The sequence below is a fragment of the Haliotis cracherodii genome, unplaced genomic scaffold (genome assembly GCF_022045235.1).
Source record: "Haliotis cracherodii isolate W230 unplaced genomic scaffold, xgHalCrac1.p SCAF_8, whole genome shotgun sequence".
NCBI lineage: Eukaryota > Metazoa > Mollusca > Gastropoda > Lepetellida > Haliotidae > Haliotis > Haliotis cracherodii.
This window is the reverse complement of record NW_027266341.1, coordinates 2,111,217-2,128,981: the sequence shown is the minus strand read 5'-3', so window position 1 is coordinate 2,128,981 and position 17,765 is coordinate 2,111,217. Positions and strand designations below refer to the sequence as shown.

Sequence of the window (17,765 nt, the reverse complement as noted above, 5' to 3'; positions counted from 1 at the left end):
TCGGTTAAGGATGACAGTAATATTTTTTAGAGATCTGTCTCGAGACATTCACAAGTCAATAATTGTTAGTTTAAATCATAATTTCTAGATCATGTAAATAATAAGAACAAGTTGTCCCTTTAAGACACTGGAGTCCTAAGAATGTACTGTCCACATATCTAGACTTGCCTATTAGGAGGATGGAATTAATACACATCCATGGATTTTTTTCAGTTCGCCTTGGAGCAAGGCTAGCCCTGAAACAAATATATCAAATACAGCCCATGCAAGTCTGTAACAGTGGGCAATTCTAGATTACTGCAGTTTCTGAAAAATGGAGAAAGTCCCATGGCTCCTTTTTATGATATTTTATTAAGATAATTTGGGAACTTTCCAAGACTAGATGTTAGTCTAGTGACGGGTAGCACCACGGAGTACCCTGAAAGCTGCGTGCTCTCCTGGACGTTGTACAAGAAATTATCTGAACTAGAGGTATTCCTGACAGTAATTATGTTTATATACCAAAAATATTTTGATGATATCGTTCAGTAGCATTACTGGAGGTAGCGTGAGAAATAAGCCAGAAAGCACGATATCACTCCCTGGTTCGTGCAAAATGGCTGCTGGAGAGTGAAGACGTTACGCAACTAGGTGATTAGAACAGTGAAGTCATCCTGTTACAGTATACACGTTACAGTGCTGCAACCAAAGCAAGTAATTTCATCAGTAGCAACATATACCAGTCAGTTTATGATATATTTAATTCAATTAAAGTGGCGCATGTATTTGATAATATATCTTTATCAAACCTTATTTTGTGATATTATTAATAGATTTGATGATCATTAATTCTTTCTTTTTAATAAGTAATCTTTAAATTGATATCAGAAATTCGTGTCTTGATGTCAGTATTTCATTTACTGACATGCTCAACTTATTTAACGATATCAGTAATTGCATTTCTGATAACAGGTTAGTTTGGCAATACTTACTGATATCGATAAATTATTTCAAGGCCTTCATTTCACAATATCGTTCATTTAGGTCATATCACCAAATATGTACTAAAATATTAATACTTTCCATATCAGTATTTATGTAATGTTATTAATAAACAAATGCTGATATTATTAAATAAATAATGATACGATTAATTAAATAATGATACGATTATATGATATCATAAATACTCTTGGCGTGAAAAGTATTATTCCGGTAATAAATGTGAAAAAGTCTCAGTCAACATATGCTCCAAAGATGGCCGAAGTTACGCACATTTCATCACGTGACGTGTTTTGTCGATACAAAGCGGTTATGCAGAACACCGAAGTGAACGTTCTACATGTCGCTTCGTGTTCATTTATGTTATTCATCGGTATATAGGTATCTTGACTAGGATATAGTCTATGAAATATTTCACTGCACAATGCATTTCTCTTCTCTATAATTGTTTTATTAATATTTTCCTGATAGATCTGACTAGGGTTTGTTGTCATAAAATTCATAATTTACACAGTCACAGTGCAGGACTAATATGCCTCCTGTACATTCCTGTAAGAGACAGATTAGACTTGCTCCAAGGCTGTACTGAAAGAAAAGACCATGGATGTGTAATACTTACATCCTCCTATAGGCAAATCTACATTTGTGGACAGTACATCTAAGGACTCCAGTCTCTTAAAGCACAACTCGTTCTTAATATTTACATAATCAAGAAATTGATTTAAACTAATAATTATTGCTCTAGAGACTTAAGCAAGTCTAGTTACAGATGCCGTCTCTTGTTTAACCTACGCGAGTGTCTAAATATAGCCACAGGAGAGAACTGTTCTCGTTCACAAGAATAAAAATATTACCGTAATTCTAAACCGATTCTTCAGGTCAACATAAATCTGTTTACACAGGTGATACCAATCAAATATTGAATTACCATTCCCGTTCAGTTTAGCCACGGATCATAATGAATTTCACGAACCTATGAACTTATAATTGATCTGGTTGTTTTTGCATAAACGTAATGGTAACATGGTATACCACTTTATATCAGCGTGACGTCGTTTATCAACGTTACATCGTATATCAACATTATACAGCATACACCTTTAACATCGTATATCAACGTGACATGGTATATCAACGTTACATCTTTGATCAACGTTATATTGTATATACTTTTAATATCGTATATCAACGTTTAATTGTATATCAACGTTATATAGCATACACTTTTAGCATCGTATATTAACGTGACATCGTATATCAACGTTATACAGCATACACCTTGACATCGTATATCAACGTTATATCATTTTTCAACGTTACAACATTTATCAACGTAACATTGCATATCAGGGTTATACAGCATACACTTTTAGCATCGTATATTAACGTGACATCGTATATCAACGTTATACAGCATACACCTTGACATCGTATATCAACGTTATATCATTTTTCAACGTTACAACATTTATCAACGTAACATTGCATATCAGGGTTATACAGCATACACTTTTAATATCGCATATTAACGTGACATCGTATATCAACGTTATACAGCATACACCTTTAACATCGTATATCAACGTTACATCATTTTTCAATGTTACATCATTTATCAACGTAATATAGCATACGCCTTTAACATCATATATTAACGTGACATCGTATATCAAAGTTATACAGCATACACCTTTAACATCTTTTATCAACGTTATATCATTTTTCAACGTTACATCATTTATCAACGTTATACAGCATACGCCTTTAACATCTTTTATCAACGTTATATCATTTTTCAACGTAATATAGCTTACACCTTTAACATCGTATATCAACGTGACATGGCATATCAACGTTATATAGCATACAGCTCTCACATCGTTTATCAACATAATATCGATTATCAACATAATATCGTTTATCAACATAATATATCGAATATAAACATTACGTGGTTTATCAACATAATATATTGCATGTTAACATAATAGCGTATATAAACATGTATATCAACATGATATATCGTATGTCAACATAATAGCGTAAATAAACATGATACATCATATATTAACATAATGTCGTGTACAACCATCACATCGTTTATCAGCAGAACATCGTATGTTGTATTGACAGCCTTATCGTCAATAGCATTCTGTTTCCAATGGATGGCTGATTTCCCCCGATATACATGCCGAGATCAATAAGGACTTGGATCAAGAATCAAGAATTGTATCGTACAGAACACCCTTATACGTAATGTACATTATATAAAGAGATATTACATACTGTTTCCATTCACGGTACGTACAGATTTCTATAATGTATATATATCATAAGGTCGCTGGTAGTGTACGCTTAGTGTACACTGTATTGATAAGTCACAATAGTTACAGTAAAGATTTAACGCCATTTCTAGACGGTGTGTACAATGTGGGTTATTTTAATAAACATATCAGAGATAACTTTTGTAACAGATTATGCTCGCATGGCCTTTCTTCTCAGTGTATCGATAGCAGCCTTATAAGATCCATAAGGACCACTCGAAGATAGGAGTAGGAGTCCACGACCTGAACGATGGGGATGTATGAGAAGGGTCTTTAGTTCTGAACGGCCCGTGTATGAGGGGAGAAATACCTCGCAGGGAACTAGCACCTTTAATATTGCACATTAACACGATCTAATGATCTGCCCACCATTAGCAGTAATTCCGGAGTCCATAAACATCTGTATATATTTTACCTAGGCAAGTCTAGATTAAACTAAACCAAGGCTAGTTTCCTTCATTCCACGTAAAAAACAGCAGAAGAGGAAATCTAATTATCTTAAAGAGATGTTTTCATTGACTAAGTGTTAGTCTTGTGTCCGTGATGCCATCGTATCTCTACTGTAACCAGGCAACACGTGGTTCCTTGTAATCACAGGTATCAGTGGTGCTTATCTACAGCACATGTTCACAGAGTCGGCTAGGTGTCGCTTGGCTGCACACTGAACAATATCGATATCATGCCGCGTAGCAAGTCAATTTCAACGTCAATGCAAAAGTATACAACAGTCACGATTATGTACCGAAATAGCTTCCACTTGGCGAAAAGGCAAAATAGGTGTGACAATGATATGAATGGATCCCTGAATATCAGCGATGACACCAGGTGTCGCGGTAAGGGCAAGCATGTCCTGCCAACCGGAAGTACCCACCACTCACACAATGTCGATCATGTGCACCTCCTGTTTGGTATTTCACTCTTAACAACTCTTCGACATCAGTTCATTCTCAGCTTTAGCCTGGCCACCCCTTGCTTCAGAGATCTATCCCTCCCTGTATCATGTGTGTTTTGTAACATGAGCTGTCTATCTCAGCAGAATCCCACTACTGTTCTCTGCGACATATTTATCTAGGATGGTTCCCCTCACCCCACTGTAGACGCGGGGGTCACGCTGCCGCCACTCTGGTCACGCCTAGCCATGCTCCACGGCTGTACTGAAAGAAAGGTCCATGTATGTGTACAATTCTATCCTAATAGGCAAGTCTAGATATGTGGACAGTAAAGACTCCAGTCTTTTAGAGGGACAACGTGTTCTTATTATTTACGTAATCTAGAAATTATTATTTAAATTAATAATTATTGCGATTGAGACTTGTGCAAGTCTAGGTCACGCCATGATACAAACAAGGTCCTGTTCACACGCCCGAATACTCACAACTCACAGAAATATCAGAATATCTGCTGCTCAAGATAGCCGTGTTAGCTCTCCCGATGAAACTAGGGTAAAGTCTGCTTGAATGGACACCCAGCAACTACTACCACTGCTACTACCACTACACATACCACAACCACCTCTACTACTACCACTACTACGACGACGACTACCACTGAGTAGCATAGTAAATATGACGTGCACCTATCGCACCAATTTGGAAATTCTCCCCTGTGTGTAGTGACACCCCTACAGATCCCGCTGTTTGCACTGGCACACGATCTTCTGCACCCATGTGCATCACACGTGACCGACACGTGATTACAGCAAGGCCTGCCCTGTCTTGGGAAAAGCCAGCAAAACACGACACGCATCCATGTCGATAAACATCCCTGGTTAGGATACGCTTGTACCGTGATTCGTTGTGATTTGCAAGGTAGGCTGCGTTTCAATTTCATTCACTGTACCTAGTCAATCCCTGTGAATTGTCTTGCACTGTATCTAGTCGTTAACTGTATCTAGTCAATAATAATTTGCATGGGCAAATGTGTGGCACCCTTGTTAGGAAAGCCTTTTGCTGCCACCGTCGGGAAGACTCCTATTGTAGATTTTATACAAAGTATGTGATAACATATGTATCGCATGTCATGGCATTATTTCCTCCATCATCGCTCCCTATCACACCGACATCTGTGAGTCGTGGCTCCCGTCCATAGTCCCCCCGATAACGCCGGATCCCCCACGTTGAAACATGTAGCTCATCAAATACTGGAGCTTGTGTTTTGTGTCGGCTGTTGATATACAGATGTATATTTTATCCAAAATATTTAAAGATTGTCTTTATTAGTTTCTGAGTTTTTTCCAACTTGTATAATGTCAAGGTGGGTTCTGTTTTATAGAAGGGCGTGTGTTTATGCTGCCATGGAGCACATGCGCCTGCTGTGTGTCGGGTCGTGGTAGATGTGTCAGGCTCTCTCATCTTTAATATGACAGAATAAACACCTGACCAGTCTCAGAGAGGGTAGAGCAAACATCTTTTGATTAAAATAATTAATAGTAATATATTTTCTATTGAAGATAGTTCAACGCAAAAACATGAACAACACGCATTCTGGTAGAAAACATAAAGATACCAAAATTCCCAGAGTGCCTGAAGTGAGATTAGGCTCTCGGGTCCTGGAAGTCCTAGCAAGCTTTATTTAAGTCAATCAAACCCCAAATTGTTTGACTATAAACTCAAAACATTACGATGTTTACTTTTTACCTTTTACTAAAATCCCAGGGAAGTCTAGTTTCCTTGTTCCTTGAAAACACCAGAAGTGGAAAGGTCCTTTTAAACAAAAAATTACAATTATTGTAAAGAAATGTTTTCAAAGACTAAGTGTTAGTCTATACCCTTTTTTAACTACATCTATACAGTATCAATTGCGAAAAACGTCATAGTACGTTTTGTGGGAATCAGCATTTGTTTCCGAATTCGACTTGGTTCCATTCCGAGTCCTCGGCAATTTTCATAACAGAAAGAATCAACAGTAAAACAGTAGGATAGGCGTTTAGAAAATAAACAGCCCCATTATGAAACATGTGACATATTTAAGTCAGCTATAAGTAGCGCGTCCTCCAGCGCGACCAGTCGCTGTGCAAGTGCCCGAAGTGGCTGGTCTTGAATCATGTAACAAACACATACCATAGCAACCAAACACATTCCATAGCAACCAAACAAGTAATTCCTGCCACATAAACACCATATCTCCAGGCTTCACGCCACAGTTCCACGTGAAGCTATGAAATCAGTCTGTGATCACTGCTGGAATGCGGCTATTGGTATTCTATGACAGTATAAACAAATATGCCATGTCTGTGTTTCAGTCCAGAAGCGTTTTCCGGGACTGCCATTTATCGGCGCAATGCGTTCTGGGACATACATTGTGAACGAGCCCCGCGACGGCGCTGACAACGGAGTAGTCACCACCAGCAAGAAGCCCGACGACGACGACCAGGTGTGTTTGACGAAGATGGAGGCGGATGCAGAGGAAGGGGTTGTTGCCTCTCCTGAGATCGCGGCTCTTCAGAAGCGGAAGACTTGCAAGAAAAATACAGTTTACAGGTAGGACGTTTGCGTTGATTAGGGTGAGATGAAAGTGGGAGGCCTGGTTCCGCTATATTGATTTGTTTGTTTGTTTGTTGTTTAACGCCAAACTCAGCATTATTCTAGCTATATGACGGCGGTCTGTATATAATCGAATCTGGACCAGACAATCCAGTGATTGACACCGTGGGCATCGATGTACGCAATAGGGATGTGACAACAACCGACCAATCGATCAATCATAAAGCAGACATGTGTTCTATCTGTAACTTTAAGACTATATCCATTGGATTTCGCGTGTTATGTCTGTTATAGAGACTATACGCTCATACACAGAACACTTCCTGATCATTCTATGATGAATGATTATCCTGTTCAGTTGAACTGACAATGACAGATTAAATTCAAATGTCAATGATCCATCAGTGTGCACGCATAGATAACCTAATCATTTGTCCGTCCCGAGTCAGTCTGCCAGTAGACCAACAGCACGGGGCAGTTCTGGCGTACGGAGGAAGGACAGTGACACAGATCTCACTAAGATCATATCCCTCGGTGTTTAGCACGATACAGTATATGCTCAGATTCTTTTGTTCAATGCAACCACTCACGGAGGCAGGTTAAGGGCGTAATGCCTGGCTTCTCCGAGGATGGAGACATTGCTGAACCAAATAACTACAGTCACTTGTACTTGTGAGGGCAAGATAGCCCTGACTGCCGCCAGTGAAACGTTCAGAAAGCTAATAACACGTAGTTTTTGATAGACATTTAGAAGTTGGAAGAACATGAATACATGACACTTTTGTGGATAGCAAGGTCTTGGTCACGACCTTTCATCAGGACGAAGGAGCAAGAAGTAGGTCTGAAACGTCGTGACAAAGAATAAAAGAAATTGATATCCATAAAAAGTGCCATGTATTAATAGCAAGCATTCAAGCAAATGATGAAAACAATGTTGTTTTATGGCCAAAGCACAAAACATGGATTTGAATATTCGACCTGCATTTAGATAAGGGCTTGTATAAACCTCTGCCGAACATAATACACGTTTGTCACTTTTTCAAGATGGCCACATTATTCGTATGAATCGAGGTTCTTATTAACAATTAAATCTCGCTTGTATTGTAAAAAACAAATTTGAAGATCCGGGTTAGAATATGTCTTCAGCAATCAATGCTTGTTGTAAAAGGCGTCTAACGGGATCGGCTTTAACACACACACTGTTTATTTTGGGAATAGTATTCGTGTGAAGTAGTCAATACCAGCGTGACGAACAATGACTAATCCCCGTTACACATACAGACTCGACCAGTGACATGGGAGGTAGGTTTGGCTAGGGCACCTCGCCATCGCACGGACCATACACATTTCATTAGACAAGAGAATGTTTATAAAAAGAGAGAGTGACATACCACGCGTTGTCATGACAAACACAATACACGCACGTGCGCGTCACGCGCCAGCTGCAGTTATGCACTATGACAGGAATATTATCATGCATCAACATGCATACCTCCATACCATGATGCATATGTGTACACGAGGGATTCGTCTACCTCTCGGCGAGCAGGTCATCGGGGTAAGGGAACATTCCTCCACTATCTCGGGTGTAGAAACTTGGTGGTTGTCCAGGTTTGATCCCACATGAATACAATCTGGGAAACCAATTCCGAATATCCCAGTGACGACAAAACCGCTGCTCAAGCCCTGCTACTAATACGTGAAACTTGGTCTTGCTAAAACTTGAGATGTTGTTTCGGAATCAAAACAAGCTGTGTTGTTCCTGCTGGATTTATTCTGGCTGGAAAATGATTTGAATGTTGATGAAATGCATTTGAATAACTGATCAGCCTATTAAATGACACGCGATTTACATATTTTCAATTAAACCAAAAATAAGCAATGTATTACACAATTACAGAAAACATTGCTTCATCAGTTTCCAAGTACATAATCACCATGACATCGCATTCTGAAGAAACGCTGATGTATTTCATGCAGGACTAAATGTCTTCAAATGAATTTCTTTAAAACATGTTTTATTACTCGTGAAGATCCGGGATTGAATAGGTCTTCAGCAACCCATGCTTGCCGTAAGTGGCGACTATGCTTGTCGTAAGAGACGACTAACCTGATCGGGTAGTCAGGCGCGCTGACTTGTTTAATGCATGACATCGTATTTAAATGGCGAGGATCGATGCTCATGATGTCAATCACTGGATTGTTAGGTCCCGACTAGATTATATATAGACCGCCGTCATATAGATGGAATTGTGCTGAGTGCGGCATTAAACAACACACACACAAACAAACAAATACGACATATTTGTAAAATACTCATTACATCCTTTGGTGGGAGTGTGTGTGTTGGTTTGGGGGGGGGGGGGGGGGGGGGGTGGGGGAGAGGAGAGAGAGTCAAAGTGTTCCTGTAGGTCACTTGGAAAGCCTGACATTCTTAAAATAATTCATGTTCTTGATAGATTTTCTCCACTCGGTCACGTTCGTGCATATCCTACTCCCTGAAACAAACTTCAGCTAAATTGCATGCTGTACGTGAGTATCGATGTAATCCACTTCTATCCGTTAAAAGCATGGCGCTTCCAGATGGCATTTCTTGCAATTGCAGAAATCCCTAGATTTACTTCTGACTGGTTTGAAGTCCTGTATGGCGGATTAACTCGCCGAGCGTCATTTAACCCCTGCAGCATGCGCCAGCTGAGGCACCGGATGCACGTGTGTTGGCAACCACATGGTACAAAGCCTTTCCGGAATTCTCGGAAATAATAATCGGATATTGTTCTTGATGCGGCATTTCTCCTGCTTTCATCAAGGAAACAACATGGCCATGAAATAACGTCAAGTGGTGTTGCATTTAAATTATAACACTTTGTAGAGTTATTTGAAGTTTTGAGTTTAGGAGGAACTTAACTTCATAATTTGTCCTGCGGCATTGTGCAATGCTTTGGTTATCCTGAGCTGACGACATTGTCCTAGCGAGTCAATCAACTCCGGCGAAAAATATTTCAACGTTTCTTCAACTTCCTGTTTATTGCATTCTTTCACGAGACGTCATGTGTCTTTAACGAACTTTATCTGCAGTTGCGTACTTTTGTTCTTCTTGTAAAACTCGAGATCAGCAGTTTGAGTGACATTAAAATGTGACACAACATATCCCAACATGGGAGTCCTCTCTCATATACGACCCGTGAAGATCCGGGTTAGAATAGGTCTTCAGCAACCCAGGCTTGCTGTAAAAGGTGACTATGCTTGTCGTAAGAGGCGACTAACGGGATCGGGTGGTCAGGCTCGCATGTCACCGTATCCAAATTGCGGGGGTCGATGCTCATGATGTCAGTCACTGGATTGCCTGGTCCAGACTCGATTATTTACAGACCGTCGTCATATAGCTGTAATGTGTGTGAGTGCGGCGTTAAAAAAATAAAAACCTATATCTTAAAAAAATGTTCTTAAACCCGACACCAAACATTTGGATGACATTTAAATGTGACACATCATATCCCAACAAGAGTCCTCTCTCATGACCCTTAACTGGGGACGGCAGCTATCCTAGTGGTTCCAGCCTTCGTCATGTCAAAGTCCGGAGTCGAGTCCTACACGGGTATATTGTATGAAACCAGTTCTTGCAGCCCGGTACGCTGCGATGTCCCAAATACCGACGTAATAATATATTTACTAATGTTGTGTCATTATTTTCGTCGAATTGTCTGAAACTGTTGGTATCTTTGGCTACCTCTTAAGAAATATTTGATGATTATGTTAGGTACAGTGTAATACATAGTGTTTGACTTAAAGGTATTGGAGGTCTGGAGTGTCTTCCTAATTCTGTTTCGACCTGATATGTTAGATGCCAATTCCGCGTGGTCGTACCTATAGCTAAATTGCTGGCATTTGGACGTTAAGTTCTTAGAGGATATGCTATCTCCACCGGGGACATGGCACCATGTTCTATAGACCTGAATCGCCCACAGAGATCATCTGGCACTATCATGACCATGTTCTAAAGAACTGAATCACCCACATAGATCAAGAAAAGCATCAACACACCACCACAACCACCACCACCATCTGCAGCAGATAGGACTTCGACTTTTATTATATTTTGTTGTCGGCATTATATCTTCCACTTTCTACGACTCCGACAACCGTAATTTAGCGGCTTCCAGTCTCCGCTGCATACACACACGCGTGGCCTTATCTATATAGGTCTTGAGCCCGCAATTAGTGGACACTGGCGGATGTGGAAAGATAAGGCGGTAAATCGGCTACTGTATGGGCGGAGGGATATTGGGTACAGTGACACCCTGTCATCTGGACAATGTAGATTGCAATGTGTAGTGTATGGTGGCATGCGTGGCACCACGTGTTAACACCCACGATATCTCACACGGTGCTAGCTTATCTCGTGCAGGGGATGAACCTGTTACATGGGTTTATGACCATTCCTAATTTGTCGTCCAGAACTTTCGTTCCTAGATAATAAAAATTACACAGTCGACTGTTTAAACCCCTTTTGTTTGTTGTTTAACGCTGCCTGTAAATAATCGAGTCCGGACCAGACAATCTAGTGATTGACATCATTAGTCGCCTCTTACGACATGCAGAGTTACCTTTCAAGGCAAGCACAGTGTACCCATGGGACCACCGAACCCAGGTCTGGGTCGTGATGAGCAAACGCTTTAACCACTAGGCTACCCGACCGCCTCAATGGGACATTGTATCCCTGCTCAGGATAATGTTGTGTGAATAGTCATGTGTCAGATTAACTTTGGTTTGGTTTGGTTTATTAAACTGAAGATTTTACTGGCGAGGTCAATTACCCGTTGCGAATATAGTAAAACCCACGTTAATTTAATTTGATAATTCATCGTTAGATTAGTACTCAGTAAATCATATGTAGTTTATGGAGACTATATCATGAATTATGACCTTGAACTGCCATCTTATTACTACGCCCGTACTTCATTCCATAGCCCGTAGTAAACACTGCATTCTTGGTTATGTGAAGGTTGCATATTTCACTTACCCCGCAGGTGCTGGTAATCAGAGGCATCGCTCTGTAGTGGGGGATTTGTGTTGCTGCTGCACGCCGTGCATAACACAAACCATCCCCCAACCCTCACTGCACACACATCTGCACTCTCAGCGCTGTAACATTAATTAACGCAAGACAGGTGTGCCATCGACAACACCTGTACCTAGGTACTGAACGCTGATAAATAGAGAGGGGACTACCTACACCTGTAGCTTGTGTTCGCTGATATGTAAAATGTGTGTGTATGTGTGTGTATGTGTGTGTGGAGGGGGGGGGGGGGGGGACTACCTACACCTTGAGCACTTTGTTTTGAGATGGTTTGGATGGAAATGGATTGTTTGTGTAATGTATGCAGTTAGACATTACCTGATCTCGATATGGTGCCATGCATGTAAATTTAGCATCCACCATGATATCCACACACTTTCTGTCGGAACATTCACGCCCGTTGTAACAGTCCTATCTTAAATGAACAGAAGACCAACCATACCTATAAGAAAAAATATATGTATTTACCACCGTATGCCTACCCCACCAGGACTAGCCATTACTGAGTACAGAAATCGTAACATGTCTAGATAAAGGTTAAAAGTTCAAGACCACAAACATGCAGAAGATAATTTATTCCATTGAGAGCTTTTTCGGATAATTTAGTTTTCATCAGATACATCAAAGCCACAAGAGGCTGGTAGAGTTCTTGAGACGGTCCCCGCTGATGCCGGAGTCGTCTGCTCCAGTCGTCTGCTAGCATGTTATTGGTGTATCCCAGATCAACTGAAGGCGGAATTAGCTTCAAGTATTTCCATGGGGGAAGATTAGGGGCCGAATTAGACTCCAACCATATGAAAGATTAATTTCCGTGAAAAGTCATTCCAAGATGTGTCTGCAACCTCACAAGGATTTTATGATATACGATATGTCGGGTTTTAGGTGAGGTGTGGTGAAATGGGGTTTATTGCGACGTGCATGCACGTGTGTGTGGCTGCTTGTACTAGTCCAGACTGATGCCAATTTAGTGTGCTAGCCCACTGAGATATCATGCCTCAGTTAAACATAAATACCCCACTCAGACACGGTATACTGACTCCGAGCCGACAAATCCTTGTTTTAGCCCCTTAATGCCGAGCGCCAGACAGTGTAACAACAAGTACCATCTTTTGGTGTGACGCGGCCGGGGTTCGCTCCGGGCGGACGCTCTACCACTAGACCACGGTGTCGGTCTCGGGTATTAGGGTATTAGCGAACGCTTTAACCACTAGGCTACCCGACCGCCCCTCCCACATTAAGCTGACACGCCGTGGTATAACTGCAATACTGTTAAAAGCAGCGTAAAACATAACTCACTCACTCTTGTCCAGCGCGTTGTAAAATGTTACCACGGGGTAGAAGTTGCCTGCCCTATGCTTGTGGCGCCGGGGGGATTTAGGGGTACAACTGACCCGCACGTGGTGTAAGAGTCGACACTGAGGTATCGGGAGGACAAGCTTGCCGACAGGAGTTCAGGAGTGGGTCGTTGTTCATGATATCAATCACTAATTTGTCTGTTCTAAACACGACTATTTATAGTCCGGAGTGGCAAAGTTTAAATATTGGACAGTGTGTCGTAAAACAACATTCACACATTTTCAGAGCCAGACCAGATGTATCTATCCACATCCGGATGTCATTGCACTGATGCGTAGGAGCGGCGGCGTAGCCTTGTGGTAAAAGCGTTCGTTCGTCACGCCGAAGACCCGGGTTCGATTCGGGAAGCTCATTTCCGGTGTCCCTAGCCGTGATATTGCTGTAATATTGCTAACAGTGACGTAAAACCATACTCACTCACTCACTCTGATGCGTATCTCTTCGAGTCCCTTGTAACATGATAAACCTTTGTGACCTCATCACAAACAGTAAGATGGTCACGAACACACGCGCGCACACATACACGCGCGCACCTAGTCCTACTCCACATTTGGGTTAGTGTCACATGGTAGGGACCAAGCCTGAGGTAATAGGACAAACTGTATTTTGATTAAATACTCCTTTCCTCAGGGACGTTCTAGTACACGCTTTACGTCCTCTGATGTACGAAGTCCGTGACATGCTGACGTGTCATGTTATATAGTTGCGAGTGGAAGAAAGTTGAACTAACTTGCCCCGTGTCTGGCGAGTGCACACCTATCGGAGTACAGAGATAGCTTCATCTGAACACGCATACAGCAGATTGTTATAAAGGAAGCATGGCAGGAATTCTGTGTAATCACCTTCAAGGATATTCCAGGAACTGACTTCAGAGAGGAGTGACTATACTCAAGTTGTGACAGAAGTGCCTGATTTTTCAAATTAGCGGCTCTTTTTAGTTTTTTAATCTTCAGCTTGTTTCTCAAAACAAAAGTTCGTCATTTCTTATTCTTTGTCCTAGAATGCCAACACAGCAGCGTCTACGACTTATTTGTATGTTTGTTGTTTAACGCCGCATTCGGCAATATTCCAGCTATATGACGACGGTCTGTCAATTAACGAGTCAGGACCTAACATCAGTGATTGATATCATGAGCATCGATCCATGCAATTGGGATACGATGACCTGCACCAACCAAGTCAGCGAGCCTGATCACCCGATCCCGTCAGTCGCGCCTTACGACAAGCATAGACGCCTGTTACGGCAAGCTTTGGTTGCTGAAGACCTACTCTCAACCCGAATCTTCCCGGGTCGGGTATTAGTGACTTTCAGCTGTTTGAAGGGGAAATGCTCAAGGTGCGATGTAGATTTATCGCTTTGTTTAGGTGGCGCTGATATCCACGACTAAATTTAGGAGTCTGTCCCGCTACATATATCACTGTTGCTGTTGTGTGTATTTATAGGCACAAGTTTGTTCCATATAGAAAGTATATGCCGTTGCTAGGCAACATAGAGACTGGCAGGTAGTTAAATTCAGGAATCACCACCTTGTCCGTTAAACCCATTAAAAATGAGGCGTACGCTCGGTTTGCGTGTTGGTGAACAGTCGTTGGTGGTTTGGTGGATTATAAGTAACTACTAATTAGTCATTGTAAAAAACTTATCACCGTCAAACAGTTTTTCTCTCTTGGCAGTCAGTCTGTGGCACATTAAAGATGAAAATGGTAGTGTGTATGTTTGTGGAGGAATGTGTGAATGCAAAAACACGTGTAAACACAAACACGTAGGTAGAGAGGCCGTGCTATGAGTCAGCCGCTCTCCTCCTCTGGGTCCCAGACCCACGCTGCTGCTTGAGTGCAGTCACTCTCGGGGACCCGGCAACATGGCGAGGTAGGTCTTGATGGATTCTAGCTTCTAGCGCGTGCAGAGCACGAGACACACATGACGGTTAGGTCACGTGTCCTGTGTATGCGATACCAACCGCATACTTGTCGGTGAATGTATTGATAACCTAGATATAGTGTAGTTGTAGCATCTTTGTTGACACAGTTCTTCTGTGTATGTCTTCATCTGGAATTCTGCTAAGCTTTGGCTGGTTCTTCATAGTAAATAGATTCAATGTATTTATAGGTGTATTCATCTCTCCGTTGTTTGTTTGTGTGTGTGTGTTAGACTGTTCATTGTCCACAGATCTGATATCATGAGACACATTACTTGTCGACCAAGCGTAATAATGCTTCCTCGGTGGTTAATTTAACCCTCCATGCATCTCAATGAACTGTTTAGCTACTACCGATGGTGTGATATATTCACATGGTCTCCTTTCTGAGTTTAGCTTCATCCAGATGTCGACTGTCAGAGCCGAGACACGTCCTTCATTGTGTGTAGCTAGTAATTGAAGACGACTGTTTTTGAATGGAAGCTTGTCTGTCTTGTTTTTATTACTGAAAACATAGGGATTTATTCGGAGAGGATGTACGTTTAGAAGGCTTTTTGAACATCTGTTCGTATATATCATGTCTGTGTCAGAGATGTAATCTTAGAGCCAAGGAATAATTCTCACATAAAAAGTGTCATACATAAATGTAGCCAAATGAACAATGGAAATGTTGAACACCAGAACACCGGGTGTTTGTTGACATTTACACTCTCCCCCACCCTACCCTACCCCAGGGGGTGCCGCCCTGTGTGCAGTGAGTATCAGATGAAGATCACAACAGATCACATGTGTATTCACAAGCTCAGGTTACGACCTTCAGGAATCCCTGGGTTCTTACGGCTTGAAGAGACGTAGCTTGGTAACATTTACACACAGGACGAGTTGTAGAATGTCTCTCACGTCACTATCACAGCTTCTTCATGCTGGTGTTTCATTCAGACCATTCCTTCTGTCGTCCTGGGGATATAAGGTATCAACTCTGGTCTTTTTTTAACCAGACACAGATGTGTGGCGACCTGGCACGAGGGTATGTCAGCAGTGCATGCTGGGTATTGTTGGGTCTGAGGTCACGTGACATGTTGCCATGCTTGTGTTAGCTTGTGGGGGTATTGGGCCCTGGGGTACATCAATGATGACGAGGAGACTGCAGTTATTGCTGATGACAGATATCTACTTCTCTGGAAAACTTCTCCTTACAATAATCTTCTCTTACATTCCTTATTTCAACATCTGAGGATGGAAGGTCGTGGAGTGTACTTCTCTAATGGATACCACTGGTGATGGGACTTCTCTGGTTATAATTGGTGTTTGGCAAAATCCACACACTTTGCCCAGAGGACGCACTTCCCTCTCTTCCAGCGTAATGGATACCACACGTGACGGGGGGATACCTGGACACTCACTCAGCTCGTATAAAGGCAGCGGCGCCTCATACCGTGAAAACTGGGTGTCTACTAGGTCATAGGGTCGCGGGTGATGGTGTCGACGCTGTCATTGGTTCTTGCTGATGGTGTTGACGTTGTCATGGGTTCTTGATGATAGTGTCGGCGTTATTCTGAATTCTGGTAATGGTGTCGACGTTGTCATGTGTTCTTGGTGATGGTGTCGACGTTGTCATGAGTTCTTGGTGATGGTGTTGACGTTGTCATGGGTTCTTGATGATGGTGTCGACGTTGTCATGGGTTCTTGATGATGGTGTTCACATTGCCATCGGTTCTTGGTGATGGTGTCGACGTTGTCATGAATTCTGGTGATGGTGTCGACGCAGTCATGGCTTTGCGGTGATAGTGTCGACGTTGTCATGTGTTCTAGGTGATGGTGTTGACGTTGTCATGTGTTCTTGGTGATGGTGTTGACGTTGTCATGTGTTCTAGGTGATGGTGTTGACGTTGTCATGTGTTCTTGGTGATGGTGTTGACGTTGTCATGGGTTCTTGGTGATGGTGTCGACGTTGTCATTGGTTCTTGGTGATGGTGTCGACGCTGCCATGGTTTCTTGGTGATGGTGTTGACGTTGTCATGGGTTCGCGGTGATGGTGTCGACGTTGTCATGGGTTCGCGGTGATGGTGATGGCGTTGATGGTGTCTGCACTGTCCGCCTTTGAAGACATGCACACTTACCACAGCCAGGACAGACGAGCCAGGTCCATATCCGGAAACAATAAACTTAGAATACACATTTTCATGTAGTTCCTCCGAGCTGAGCTTATACCCGACGTCATCAAATACAACAGTCGGATAAAGAGTAACGACGAAACATGTCATATACTTCTACAAAGAAGTTAAAGAACACCCGATGTGAAAGAATCGAGTTCTTTAACTTCTTTTTGACAGTTTATACAGCTCGTAGCGGTACATATTGGAAAATAGAGCATTACCACAGCATAAAAACTACATATGAACTCAATATCCGTTTATAAAAGCTGTTGATTTCATTACATCCATACTGTATTTCCTACATCGGCAGGGGGTACCAGCATCCATCTCCCACTCAGGCCGATACCATCACTCATTCAATCAGCTTCAAAGGCCAGGGCTGGGATCACCAGCTCCTATCACCCATCATGTTTACGTCCCACAATAATGTTTAGAAGAAGGCTCACCATAGATCCTATATGTTTATA

At 41.9% G+C, this 17,765-nt stretch overlaps 1 protein-coding gene across 3 annotated transcripts in view; it reads left to right on the top strand.

The window, feature by feature from the left end:
- LOC139449488 (proton channel OtopLc-like) overlaps nt 1–17,765 on the top strand; it is a 65,704-nt gene that overhangs the window by 29,418 nt on the left and 18,521 nt on the right. For all 3 annotated transcript variants that reach the window (XR_011652182.1, XM_071230908.1, XM_071230907.1), the window contains one exon: nt 6,547–6,784. Coding sequence is in view for 2 of the 3 variants with exons in the window: in XM_071230907.1 (XP_071087008.1) it covers nt 6,547–6,784 (238 nt within the window). In the remaining variant the exon portion in view is untranslated. The remainder of the gene's footprint in view (nt 1–6,546; nt 6,785–17,765) is intronic.